Source organism: Miscanthus floridulus, chromosome 3, assembly GCF_019320115.1.
Source record: "Miscanthus floridulus cultivar M001 chromosome 3, ASM1932011v1, whole genome shotgun sequence".
Lineage (NCBI taxonomy): Eukaryota > Viridiplantae > Streptophyta > Magnoliopsida > Poales > Poaceae > Miscanthus > Miscanthus floridulus.
The window spans coordinates 22,172,313-22,187,458 of record NC_089582.1 but is presented as its reverse complement, the minus strand read 5'-3'; the positions used below and the strand labels follow the sequence as shown (position 1 = coordinate 22,187,458).

General features: G+C 44.6%; 1 protein-coding gene and 1 pseudogene across 1 annotated transcript; both read right to left on the bottom strand.

Moving 5' to 3' along the window:
• Positions 1-9,150: 9,150 nt before the first annotated feature.
• Positions 9,151-10,995, bottom strand: LOC136545200 (uncharacterized; annotated as a pseudogene).
• Positions 10,996-11,196: 201 nt separating this feature from the next.
• Positions 11,197-12,390, bottom strand: LOC136545199 (protein ANTAGONIST OF LIKE HETEROCHROMATIN PROTEIN 1-like). The gene has a single exon (XM_066537247.1). The coding sequence runs from the start codon at positions 12,388-12,390 to the stop codon at positions 11,197-11,199; it is 1,194 nt and encodes a 397-aa protein (XP_066393344.1).
• Between the last annotated feature and the right edge of the window lie 2,756 nt (positions 12,391-15,146).

The following is a 15,146-nucleotide window of genomic DNA, read 5'->3' as shown; positions in this document are numbered from 1 at the left end:
GTGATTCTGAGGGGACTTATGCCTTCCCCGGCGGAGCACCGAAAGGTAACTCTAGTGGATTGCTCGTGTCATTGAGTTACCTCACTTGTGGGTAGGTTCTTGCGGTGTCCAATTGTGTGGACGAGGTTCGTGCAACACCTCTTAGCCGCCGAACCACCAAGTGTTGGTCGACACAACGGGGACTAGCGTGCCGGCAAGCACGTGAACCTCGGGAGAAAAATTGGTTGTCTCTTGCCCTTTGGTGTTCTCCCGATGATTGAATTGGTATTCATCTTATGATTGGTTCACTCCTTCATGTGGTGGTATAATCATCGTACTCACTCATTTATATTTTCGCAAACTAGTTGTAGCAAGCTCTTTAGTGTAGCTAGAATTGAGAGCTTGCTTTGTAGTTTGAGTTCATCTAGTGGAGCTCTTTAGTGTAGCAAGTGTGAGAGCTCTTAGTGAGTAGTGACTTAGCAAATTGTGTGTCTAGTGATCATAGTAACTAGAATTGTTGGATAGGTGGCTTGCAACCCTTGTAGAGCTAGAGCAAGTTTGCATTCTGCTACTTGTCATACTAATCAAATTGTTCTAGTTGGCTTGTAGATTTTTAAATAGGCTATTTACCCCCCTCTAGCCATATTAGGACCTTACAACCGGTCGAGTATCTCCCAACAAGAACCCTCACTAGGCGAACCTGCCAAGGTAACTTGTACCATACAATTTACCCTTCACTCGCCCCCTATCGGGGTTTAGCCAAGTTTTACCAGTTTAGGTTCCATAGTTATTATTATTAAATTTATTAAGCTCATGTCATATCCAGGTAACCATTTACCATATTATTATGCACATTATCATAATCAAGTTCTCGATTCATTATAATTCTCAATAAGGGTGTAAGTGTTATAAGTTAAGGTAATTAATTGGTGGGGATGGAGTGTGGAGGGTTTATGGTGGAGGCTAGCAAAGTGTAGTGGTGGTAGAAGGGAGGTGGTTAAGGGATGGTGGTTAAGGTGGAGGGATAAGGGTAGGTGGTTGTTATGACTTGCCTCCATTTGCTGACGATTACATCCTCGTCTGATTCTTGTACCTCTTGCTCCTGTCTTCTAGGCTTCATCGGGTTCTCTCACGTCTTCTATCCAGTGTTTTCCTAAACGCTAAACGGTAAACAGTCGGTCACCTACCGTTTAGCCATTATTCGGGCAAAACGTCCCATTAAACGGGCTAAACGGCCAATTAAACGGGGTAAACGGGTGATTAAACGGAAACGGTGCACCACCGTGTAGCGTTTACACGGTGTTTAAACGGGCTAAACAACCGTTTAGGCGAACAGTGCTTCTATCCTACGTGGTCTAACGCTGACAAACAAGAACACACAAACAAGAAAATAACAAGCAAGGCATGTAAAACAAGCATAAGCAATCAACGATCCTAGATGGGATGGGTTGGTCCTATTGGGTGATGGGCTATTATCTGGGTTATCATTATTATGTCTGTGGGGGTATGCCCCCCGATATTCTCAAGACAAGACATGGGCCGCACCATTCGAGGTGGCCCGGCCCGTAAGATCGAGGCGTGCACGGCAAGATTACAAGTTGTACTAGATATTGTAATAGTACCAAATAGGATACTTTACTTGTAACCCTCCTCCTCCAGACTATATAAGGAGAGGTAGGGGCCCCCCTGAAAAACATCTACAACAGGTCATCTAGGTTATACAGATCATAATAGATCTCACCTCAATCAATACAGAATAATGAGACATAGGACGTAGGTATTATGCCAACACGGCGGCCGAACCTATATAAATCTTGTGTCTTGTGCCTCTGTAACCATCTGGTTCCTGATTACACGCACCATCTACCAATAATCTACCACCACGGGCACCCCCCTCGGTGGACTGCCGACCATATTTTGTCGACAGTGGCGCGCCAGGTAGGGGTCCCCTTTTAGGGGTTGTGCGTGCTGATCCCAGGCGAACCAGATGGGAATTTTCTTCGTCAACGTCAACCGCGGTGACTCGGCTTCTCGTGGCTGGCGTCCTTCAGCAACGCGTCATGGCATGATGATCTTGATCGGCCTCGGCGGCGGCGTACCAAGAAACTTGTCCCATGCTGATCGGATCCGAGATCCCACCATGATGCCTAGCTAGCTTGTAGACATGATCCAATCTGACTCATGGTGGACATGCAACCAATCAAAGAAGGCCAAACCAGGATGTCTGCGATTAACTTGCATGTATATATGCATCACATGCAAGCTTCACGTACTTGCATCTACGTACATGACCACGCAAGTGGCTACTCGGCCCTGATCAAGCAGCGACAAGCAAGCAAGGGTTCCGAGTCTGACGAACATGTAACCTGCACGGCTGCACCGACTCCAGTTGAAACCTTCAACATCGTGCGCCAACCGCTGCGGCCAAGCCGGGAGCATCTCATCTCATGACCACAAGATCTCTGACGGCGACATCATCGCCAAGATGAGATTCCAAGCCATCGAACAAGCTGTCCGAGCCGTTGGCGAGCCGCAGCGAGCCATCAAGCAAGCCACGCTGAGCCGCGGAGCGAGCCGCTGAGCAAGCCACACCGAACTCCGACCACCTCGACCACCAAACCACGTCTCGAGTGGCTCCACCGAGCTCCGACCACCTCGATCACCAGACCACGTCGACCACATCCCGAGCGGCTCCGCCGAGCTCCGACCACCTCGACCACCAGACCACGTCGACCACGTCCCGAGCGGCTCTGCTGAGCTCCAACCACCTCGACCACCAGACCACGTTGCAATGATGATCGCCACGAAGAATAGCGCTATGACAACCGCAACCACTGTCACAACAGGCCAAAAAGTAAGAGGATCGGACAACTTTATCACCATCGACCAGATTTCTATCCAAAGATAAGTACACTTCTAATATTTATATTTAATATAATTTTCATTACGATGTTTCTCCACAACATCCTTGTCATGATTATTCTTCAAATAACGTTTGTCCATGTATACAATCTTAAATATAACATACAGCTATACTTAATGCAAATCCTCGACCAGTCATGTTGACGCTCGATGTCTCCAGAAAAGGGCCTGTCTCTGGCTCCTCCCTACACATGCATGAGCGTCTGCCCTCTGCGTTATGGGTGGTCGGCAGCGGCTCCTTAGCGACGCTTTGTTCTTCCTACACGTGCATGGGCTCCGCGCCCCGCGTTATGGTTAATGGGCTAACTAGGGTTAGAGACTCAGCTACATACTAACTGGTCGGGCGGTTTATATTAAGTATAAACACAAACTTCATATTAACACTGATGTTTACAAAGCACCAACTGCTTTATCACATCATGCTCATTTGCAAATGACTGCTGAGCGTTGTTTCTTCACTGTTGATTTTTTCTCCATAATTTATTATTTTGTACATCATGTACTACCATTCTACATATTTATATTGCAGGAATTTCGAGCTATGCTCGGGGACTTCGTCGCTCGCTCCTCAACCTGTGCTCGGGGACTGCCTCGATCACTCTCCGATCACAGCTTGGGGACTTCGTCGCTCGCTCCTCGACCTATGCTCGGGGCCTGCCTCGATCACTCTCCAACCACAGCTCGGGGACTTCGTCGCTTGCTTCTCAACCTACGCACGGGGACTGCCTCGATCACTCTTCGATCACAGCTCGGGGACTTCGTTGCTCGCTCCTCGACCTATGCTCGGGGACTGCCTTGACCACTCTCCGACCATAGCTCGGGGACTTTGCGTCTCAACTACATGCGACTGGTGACTCACATACAGTTGGGATATTCTTTCTCATTTAGACCTTGCTACAAGGCTCATACCTCGCCTTCCAGCAAGCTCGAGGACTAAATCGGTACGATGCACCTGCCGGTGCATCTTGTATCGCCTGAACGACGATTGAATTCTCAACTTAACTAGAAATTCTTTTTAGACCCTGGCACCACGTGCCTACGTCACCTACTACCAGGCTCGGGGACTAAGTGGGCACACTTAACCTTGCGGTGAATGTGCTCGCTCTGATGGTTCAAACACCTCCAATTCTACAAGGATGATCATGTCTCTTTTTGACTCAGAGTCAAAGTGGGCACACTTCGAGGGAAATATTTTTCAAATTTTATCTTGAGCCCCTTACATCCTTCTGGCAAGCTCAAGACGACGCTACTCGAAGGATACAAGGTGCTCGGGGACTAGCTGTGGGGGTATGGCCCCCGATATCCTCAAGACAAGACATGGGCCGCACCATCCGAGGTGGCCCAGCCCGTAAGATCAAGGCATGCACGGCAAGATTACAAGTTGTACTAGATATTGTAATAGTACCAAATAGGATACTTTACTTGTAACCCTCCTCCTCCAGACTATATAAGGAGAGGCAGGGCCCCCCTCAAAAACATCTACAACAGGTCATCTAGGTTATACAGATCATAACAGATCTCACCTCAATCAATATAGAATAATGAGACACAGGACGTAGGTATTACGCCAACACGGCGGCCGAACCTTTATAAATCTTGTGTCTTGTGCCTCTATAACCATCTGGTTCCTGATTACACGCACCATCTACCAATAATCTACCACCACGGGCACCCCCCTCGGTGGACTGCCAACCATATTTCGTCGACAATGTCAATTTAGAGTAAGGTTTGGATAGAGGTATTCTATCCACAGGGTAGGGTTCTACGGGTTTGGTTAAGGAGGGTGGTGGGTCTGATAGGAAACCAGACCACATTATTAGGGGTTCACTATTATGTGAACCTGAAAAGAGAAAACCTTACCAAGTGGCCTCTTCATGTCCATGGGGTTAGTGACACATACGCACATGCCTATCTATGTGCCCAAGATTAACTAGGATGGAGGGGGAAGCAGAAGGCAAAGTTAGCCACATATAGGTGTGTACCCGGGTATCGGGCATACCCATACATGTGTATATATGTAGGTGGTTACTATTTTAGGTGATTGGGTTCAAACACATACATATATTCGAGTATGTGTCATGGTACATGAGCATGAATGAATATACATGGTCATCTACTGCTACGGTGGGGGCTATTACTACGGATAGTATTTAAATTAAATATATGAAAGGAAAAGCAAACATACTAGAATTTAAAAAGGCACCAAATAATAGGAAAAATGGTATGAATAGGTAGAGCTGGATTTTAGAAGAATTTTGGTGGTGGAAGCAAGTGATTTCGAGTTTGGATGGAGGAGATGAATTTTCAAAGATTTAATTGGAATAATATATGTGGAATATAGGTTTGGGAATTATTTCTAGAAATTGGAATAATTGAAATGGGGTGAAAATATTTGGGTAGGATCTAGGGTGTACCTAGTTTATTTAGAAATTTTCAGGGGATTTTTCTAGAATGGAAAAGGCTTACTTTTAATATCCTATGTACGTTTCCTGGGTGCGCATAGCAATTTCCAACCGGCCGACCCGTGGGACTAGTTTGCTTTCCGGGCTGACTGCACTGTGCTCGTGGACCCGGTGCGCCAATTGGTGGACCAGTCGCACTCCTCTCTTTGGCCTTCATGGACCGAGCTCACGAAAGAAGGGAAAAGGTGGGGGTGGAGTCTATGCCATGTGGGCCCACTGGCGGTGCGGCTTGGGACAGACGACCGGCCTGTCCTCATCCTTCGGTCAACCGAGCAAATGAGAGGAAGAAAGGAGAGAGAGAGAGAGCAGAGCGGCAGGGGAAGAGGGAGATGGAGGGAGCATAGGCGCAAAGCAGAGGGGGAGGGCAAGGGGCCGATGGCGTGGTCCTCGCCGAGGAGGAGGCGCGCGCGTTGCACGGCTACTCACCGGTTCGGAGTGTTGTGGTGGTGCGGGGTAGCAGAGAGGGAGAGAGCGGAGTAGAGGGAGGCGAGGGGTGGTGGGCGGCCCTAGTGGCGGCGGGCCGGTCGGTTATCGAGAGGCACTGGCGTTCCCCAGTGTGAAGCCTGCTGAGGTAGCCGGGCGGCATTCAGTGGAAGGGCGGTGAAGAGCAGAGGGAAGGAGGAGGAGGAGGAGGATGAAGCAAGGTGGCGGCGGTGCAGGGCAAGTGAGGAGGAGTGAGCAGAGCAAGGGGGATGGGAGGAGCATGGGCGAGGCGGAGGCGACTGAGCTCGGGTGGAAGGAAGGATGAGGGCTGGTGCCCAAGCTCGAGGGCGAGGCTCGGCGTTAGCCATGTCCGACTATATATAGCCGGAGTAGGTCGGTTTCGAGCGAAAATATCTCCACGTGCTTGCGACGGCCAGCGGGATGGAGGTGAGCTGTCGACGGGAAATCCGAAAGGGATAAGGATGGCGGAACACGACAATGGAGAAGAGCGGTTGGGCACCGTGCTTGCCGGCCTCCTAAGGCCTCGTTCGTTTGCTGTGAATTCAATACCGGAGCAGATTTTTTCTAGCCCAGGAATGAGTGGATACGTGCCTGTCACTCATTCCCTGCCCTGTAACTATTCCCTGCCTGTAACTATTCCCTGCTTTATTCATCTGCTGTTCGGTTTGCCAGGGATTAAAAACAGGTATTGCTTGGGGCACTAACAGCAGATACCTGCCTGTTTTGGAGTGCTGCAAATACATCACATGAAATACATTGCAAATACATTGCAGAAAAAACAAGCTCTCACACATTGTAGCAAAATAAAATAAATAAATCTCCCATGTTTTGAAGTTCTTTATCTGCAAGTCTCTCATCATGCTCTCATACATGTAGAGATAATGGGCAGCAAAGAGTATCACAAATAATGTGCAGCCACAGATTAAGGACATGCTAGCTACTGCCAAAATTGACAAAAGGTGCACCAAAAGGCTGTCATGATCCACTCATGAAATCACAATCTTTTCTCACACAAACCATCACAAAGTGTACAAATCCAAAGCATAATTTAAACTGGTAGATAACTCGTCTAAGCCTACTCAAGTGTCCAGGCACTTTGTCCAATCGAATGTTTCTTGATCATCGTTGCCTCCTCCCTGAAAATGACAACAAGCTGTTTTACAAATTATTGGATAATTGAACGAAAATGACTCGCAATCATGAAAATTAAGCAATATAATGGACAACAATAAAATAAAAAATTAAGCTGAGATCTGCTCTTGTCATTTAGCAATATAATGAAAATTTGTAAATTTATGCAATTGCTTCAAATTCCAAGGCCACGCACCAGCCTCTAGCCAATTCCAAGGCAGCTTCCTCACAGTCCACAGTTACAGATGAATCTGCTAAATCCAGCGACTTCAGAGAAGAGCTGAGCTTGAAGGATGACAGCCATAGGGAGGTTCCGTTGTCCACTGATTCATCAGAGCAGTCCAGCTGCCCAGAGTCAGGCACCAACAGCTGTGATCAAGACCCTGAACTCTAAATGGTGCTTTTGATTTGACCCTGAACTCTAAATGCACCCATACTGCACAGTGGCTGGTTTATTAGAATTACCACAAACAAAAGCGAGTAAGACTAGCAGTCATTAGAACTGAGGACTAACTACAGCTACTGAAATGAGCTTTTTTTACCAGATTGTTTTCCACACCGGTAAAGACCGAATTTCATTACCAAAGCAACGAAATTACAGAGTTTTAGTGAGTAGCAGAACTGATCACGGAAGCGAGAAACGAAACCCAACACGCCCATGAAACTGATCACAGAGGGATCAGTCCCAAGGACATCAACTACCACTATGACTAGCGCGAAACGCAGCAACGACCAAAAAGGCCACCCAAGGGGAAACTCAGGAGTTCCATACAGGGCTCTAGCCCAGATGGCACGCAGGCCCAGAAACGCAGCGAAATGCAGAAACGAACAAAGGGCTACCCAAGGGCACTCTCAGGAGTTCCATATAGGGCTACAGCACAGATGGCACACAAGCCTAGCAACGATGCTACCATCACAGCTAACCAACAAACGGCACCAGCTGACGATCCTCTTGACTCTGCAGCTCCAGATCCTTCTTGTGGAAAATGTTAGGGGGGCTGCATGAAGGAAACTATGTTTGGGCAAACGTGCGTCAAAGGTTGTTTTGCTTTGAATACCTAAAAAAAGGGAGCCTTGCCAAGTATATTACTGGTAAGATCATCAGTCATATAACAAAGCATTTTGACATAGCATATTTTTTTTTTAAAAAAAATATATATATATATATATATATATATATATATACACACACTTTCAAGGCTAAAGGGAAGATTTAACATCTGCAGTATATCTTTTACAGAGAGGATGCACTCGTCAGTCGTCATCTCTCTTTGTACTAGCTATATTCTGTTTTTGTGTACTGTTATGATTTTCTGGGTACATTGGATTGTTCTGTTTTGCCAACCTATCTTGCTCAAAGCGATTAGTAGTGCACTAGAAAAAGAGTATCTATAAGACTAAAGTTGACTGTAGGCAAAGTACATATGATTGTCAATAATCACTCTGAACACCCTGCCAATTTTGTCAAGATAATATGCTTTTGCATAGTACTTTGCAAACATAGCTGTTTCATTTGCTAAATGACAGGAGCAGATCTCAGCTTTCAACATTACTGTAAAAGGACAGCAATTTTTAAGCTAAATGAAAGGAGCAGATCTCAGCTTTCAACCTGACTAGAAATGCATCTCTACAGTCCAAATCCTCTTACTAGCAACTCAACTATCAAAATGTTCTCATCTCTAAGGGTTGCACAGAACTAGAAAATATTTCTTCTTTTAATTTTGCAGTGACTAAATGACTTTTGTAGTCAAATAGAAGGAAAACATCAAGTTTTTAGCAATTAAGTAGACTGACCTGTTAGACCATCGCACTTTTGAGCCAAACCAAAGTTGCTTCTCGATCTAGTTCACACCCACTTAGGAAGGCCTCTCTATTTTCTTTGCTCTTGATGAAAACTGCAAATGCTTTTGCCTTCTCTTCCTTTGTCACTTCCATTGTCATTACCTTCAGCAACCTCCTTTTCTTTGGCTAGATCTACAGACTCATCTTGTACTTGCTTAGTCCTCATGTCTAGGTATCTCCCCATCATTTCTTCAATCCTTTCACCCTTCTTAGGTCTCTTTTCTTCCTTTTCATGTTTTTTGCTTGATGTAGTAGTAGTAGTTCTTTGTTGCCTGCTTCTTTCAACAGCTACGACCTCATTTTCTTCATCTCGTGACAGAGAACCTCGCTGTCCATTTCTTTCAACAGCTACAACCTCACTTGCTTCCTCTTATATCTCAGTGATTGAATCATCTTCATCTAGTACCTCATGAACCTCAATGTTGTCCAAGTCATCTACATCATGAATTTGTCGAAGTGGTGCTTCCTCTTGTGGTGGCTCAAGAGAAGTCAGATTGTAAGTACCTTCAGCCAAATGACCTACACGATAACAAGGAAATAGCTATAGAAAGTGGTCTTTCCTCATGAAATTCAAGTATAAAGAGAACCAATATAGTTATGACAACTAGAAGGAGTTAATGGGGGGGGGGGATATCGTGCAGAGCAACTAGTAGTGCAGAACTGAAGAAAACTCATCACAGTACAGATGAGAAGAACATGGATGTAGAGTTGCTATTCTGACATCTATAAATTGTGACAAGTAGAAGCATATAACCTAACTCTATAAAACTAGCATATTGTTGCTTAGTCATCAGAACTAGTAGAAAAGCATTACTATAACTAGCATATTGCCAGCAAGATAATACTTGATCTACTGTAACTAGCATAATCAGCATTACTGTAACTAGTAGAACGTGTATAATGCTTTTCTACTATGCTAGTCTTTGAACTAGTAGAACATGTATAATGCTGATCTACTATGCTTGATCTACTAGTTCTTTGATCTACTATGCTTGATCTACTAGTAGAACATGTATATTACTGTAACTAGTATAATACTTGATCTACTATGCTTTTCTACAGTAATGCTTAGTCATCAGAACTAGTATAATGCTGATTACTAAGCATCATAGTACATATGCTAGTTACAGTAACAATATGATAGGATAAACTGTAACTAGCATATTGTTACAGTAACTAGCATATTGTTAGTAGTCATCAGCACTATAAAAATACTTGATCAAAGACTACTAGACAAATCAAGTGAATCATAGGATAATATAGATCAGCAAGATAGAAACAAACAAATACTAAAGTGAGAAGCAGAAAGAATATATTGATTGGCACTGTTTGCAACTATAGAAAGTGAACCTACCATCATAAAGCTCTCCCAAAGCATCAAATAGTGGAAATCTTGCCTTACTGTTGTGGAACTTCCTAATTTTAGGGAATGTCTGCACATTCAAAGAGAACCATTGATCAAATATGAGGTTATCACTATGAGGATATCCATAGAATTACTTTAAGAAATCAACTTACAATTTCAAGGTTATCCCACATAGATGGTGATCCTTCAACCATATGCCTATCTTCATTCCAGGTGGCCCCACTCTGCCTCCTTGCCTCTTTGAGCATCCTATAGTCTTTCTTTAGCCGTCCTTCTTTGTCTTGAATCTGACTCTTTGTGTAGTTGACATACTTGTTCCTCAGATGGAACTCCTTCACCATTTTATTCCACCCTTCAGGGGTCCATCCGTTGTCACCTCTGTAGCCACTATCTTTATACTCATGGAGAATGTCTACTAGGGACTTCTCAAGGGCCGGATTCTAGTCCGCTCTTTGCTTTACTACTACGTAAACCATGGTCAGACATCAGGTTACCAAAAATCAGCAAATATAAATAACAGTAAAGAAATACTAGTTTATAGGTTACAGGTTTACTAAAACTACTATAATAGCACATGGTGCAATAAACTGTATAGAAGAAAATTACTTCAAGAAAGTTTTTTTAGTAGCAAACAACTGCAAAGAAATAACAGCAATAATAGTAGAGAAATAACAGCAATAATAGCAGAGAATTAAACACCATACCTCTCGGAGAACCTCCAGTCTTCTTTGCCTTACTGCATTTAGGAGAAGCCTTCTTTTTAATACCACTTGTTGTACCCAAGAACCGGTGCAACTTTGGTGACGCCCTTGCAATCATATTGAGCTTCGGGGAGCCTTTTCCAACCATCGCTGTCAAATATGACACAAGCCTATTCACTTATTACAAGCTTATTCAATTATTACAAGCCAAGTTTATTACAAGCTTATTCATGACAAAAGCTTATTACAACCTATTCAAAGACTAATTTAAAGACTAAAAAGAAGTCTCGGCTTAATTACAATCCATGCTTATTACAAGCTTATTGACTTATTACAGCCTATTCAAAGATTAATTTAAATGTTGCTGGTACTGAACCCACATTTCTTGGGCGATGGTGTCTCTTAAAGCGTTGCCTTGTACTGAACCCACATTTAGGTCATTCATTTGATCACCACTTGGTACAGCAACAAAGTTTCTTGGAGGGATATTATCCGGCTGATGATCTAACCATTCCTCATCTCCATGAAGTAATCGGATCAGATTATGGAAGATGGAAGCAGCTATAGGTATCTTTACTTGATTTTCCAACATGTGGAATGTGGCAACTTTCAGAATGGGGAAGCGCTTCTTAAGCACCCCCAAAGCCCTTTCCACATGGTTCCTCAGTAGTGCGTGGTGGTGGTTAAAGAGCTCCTTTGGGTTCTGCGGCCTTCGATGTCCAGCCCCAAATTCTTTCAAATGGTATCGAACTCCCCAATATGGAGCAAGAAAAGATGGAGTATTTGCATACCCTCCATCAACCAGATAGAATTTGCCTGGAGGTACTTGGAAGCCCTTGCTCATAGCTGATCGTAGCACTCTGGAATCTGTAGCCGATCCCTCCCATCCACTAGAAACGAAAGTGAAGTTGAGATCGAAATCACATGCCACCATCACATTAATGCTTAGTGTGCCCTTCCTATTTCTAAAAGGAGAAGCTTTCTCAGAGGTTATGGAAATAGGAATATGAGTTCCATCAATGGCACCTAGACAATTCTTGAAAAATGGATAGAATCTAGGATTGTCTTGGATTTTTTTATGCACTTGATTAGGATCAGGAGCTTGAAGGTAACGGCGAGAGAGTGCGGGAATGACCACCTTGAAGAAGTGGTTGATGTGATGATGGAAGGTGTCATTGCTATGCCCAAAGAACACTTGGAGATCCTCATACGAGGCGTTGTGACTTAACATGTATAGGAAGAAACCCAACTTCTCCTCCACAGTTATCCTAGTATCAACAACAAGCCTTCTGCTTCTAAGATAATTTGCCAATTCTCTAAAGATGTGTGGTTCCATCCTAAATGCAACTTGACAGTTCTTGACATGTCCCTCGAGGAGTCTTCGAACTTTAACCTCGCCTGATTCTTCCGAAGTATGACGTTTCTTCTTTTCCCCTCCTCTAGCAGAACTCATAAGATATAAGGCGGGGAAAATAAATAGCATCATGTCATCGTCTTCTTCCTCCCTCCTCTTTCTAATACGATCTCGTAGTGAGAGACGCATTGCAGGACTGAAGCATACAATTTTATAGTCATATAGAAGCTAAATATTATTAACCATGTCATATAGAAGTTATATTATTGACCATGTCATATAGAAGCTGTAATAAAGATTATAGTCATCTTATAGAAGCATATATAAACTTATAGTCATATAGAAGCTTTTGGAGTACCTTTTGGAGTTGGCACCGGATCCCAAGAAGGCGTAGGTTCACCTTCCCCAACTCTAAATGGTGCTGGAGAGATCTACAAGTAACAAGAAACCATTTAAGTTTATATATATGGTTCGTAGAAAAATGCCAACACAATTACCACATGTCTAATGCAGCATGTTTTGAACCAGAGGAGCAGCACTAATGTAGAGCTTCAGAGAACTAAAGGTACAGAAACAATGACAAGCTGCGGACCCTACTGAACCTAACGAATGAACTGCAAGGCTAAAGAGGTCCTACCTTTCTTCTTAAAAACAAAGGATAATAACAACTCACAAGCCTTTAAAACAAAGAAGAAGCTCAATTTAGTCTGCAAGAAACTAAGGAAGCAGCCAACACATAAACTGGAAATTTAGTCTGCAAGACACAGAACACAACCTGCAGACCTGAACCTGATTCTTACCCACCAAACAAAAAGCCGAATAAAAAAGCTCAAACAAAGGATCATCTGTTTGGGCCATGCATTAAATGATGGATGAGAGTTTATTCCCTGAAATCAGAATCTTTTTTTTAGAATAGAAGGGTCACTCAGTTCCTGAGAAGGTGATATAATGTCAGTCCAAATTTGCAGACTAAAAATATAAGCTTTCCCTCAGCTAGAGTTTACTTAATACTGAGACACAAATAGTAAGTGCAAGTAGAGGTAATCCTCAGCAAGTGGAGAATTCCTAGTCATTGTGAGTTGTGACCAAATTCATTAAACATAAAAACATTCAACAGAAGGGCAAGGAACATTCCATTGTTTCATATTTGAGGTACCAGGAACTAGAGTATGGAACGTTACCGGTAGTAACAGAAGGACAACCGAAGTAGTTGCATTTTTAATACTAAAAAAGAAGATAATGCATTAGTATTTCATTTCGACAGGGAGACACTGTCTAGGCAAGCAGATGGTCAAACCAAGAGATGATGCAAAGTGTTGTTTCCAGAAGACACTACTGCATGTGTTTATGCCTGAATATAATCGTGTTGATGCACTGCACCAGCAAAACCACCTTAGAACATGGCTGTCAACCGGTAAAGCTAGCTAGATGGATCACTCCAGTACGAGTAGTGCACAATCAATCCACCCCCATAACTCAAGAAATCAAATTTAGACCCTTCAATGTGTCCTTCAAATGCCAATCAAGCTAGAGATTTATATCTAATAATATAAAATTTTTAGTATGGAGCTGATTTAAATATTAAAGAATGCAAGATCACATGGGGTGTCCTTCGACAGAAATATTTTTGCTTCCACTAACAGAACTGAAAGGCCCCACAATAAGTAAATGTGAATATTTCAATATAATGAAAATTAGCACATGGCAGTACTGATTTTTAATAATACAGACTGGACTTGCATATCACGGTTAGCACCATACACATTGCTACCTTTGACTACGAGAAATCAAACAACCATGATTTTTTCCATTTTTTAGCCATCTAGCCAAAATCAATTTTCCATTCTCTTAACATCTAAATGATGGAAGCAACTGACCAAAATGCTCCCAACTAAGCACTAAACAAGCAAGCAGCAAGCATATACCTCTATTAATTATTCCTTCTCCACTCACTTCTACGTGAGCACAGCAAGCTAGCACCTCCCTACACCCCTCTGCACCTGGGCAAATTTCTCTCTTTCTCTGTGCTACTTATTCATCACGAGCAGATCAACATTAGGCCAGAAGTAGCAGCTCACACTTCTCCCTCTGCTCTCTATTTTCCCCAAAATCAGATGAGGCATACAAGCTACAGCGGTCCAGAAGCTAGCAGCTACAGCACTACGAGCTCAGATCAGGTCGACCGACCCATGATTCCATCCCTCCCCCAGCCGCTCCGCTCCCCACACAAATTAAAGCCCCACCTCCGAGCATCCTCACCGGCCGGCAGGAGATTTTTTTCCTTTTCCAAGAACCCTAGAGAACCCTAGAGGAGGGAGAGAGGACGAGGACGAAGGGAGAGCGAGGGAATCACCGGCGAGAAGGACGAGGAAGGGGGAGGACGTAGGGTTGCCGTCGCCTCACGCCGCCCCGCGGTCTCCCCGCGCCGCCCCGTGGTCACCTCGCGCCACCCCACCGTCGCCTCTGCTGCGTCGTCGCGTGCTCGCGTCGTGGAGAGTGGAGACAGGGAGCCGGCACCGATCCAGATGGTAGGAGGTGTGGTTCCGTTCCGGGCCGTGGAGACTGGGAAAAGAGAAGCCAGTTTTGGTTCCGGGCCAGTTTTCGTTCCAGGCCGGCCCGAAACGAACGCATCGTCTCGTTCCCATCCGGATTGAAAACGGGCCGCAGCGATCCGCCCGGAACGGGCTCGGGAACGGGCCAATCCGGTAGAAACGAACGGGGCCTAAGGAAGAAGCGAAAACTAAGGGCTAGGCCCCGTGGTGTAAGTGAGAGGGAGGAAGGAGAGGGAAGGGCTGCTACAGCTAGGCCGTGCGGTGGTGCTGGCCCATGGCGGGGAGAGGGGGGATCTGGGCGATGGGCTGGGTGCCGGCCCATAAGTGGAGAGGGGAGGGGATTGTGGAGGGTGAGGGCACGGGTTGGGCCAGAAGAGGGAGAGGGAGAGGGAG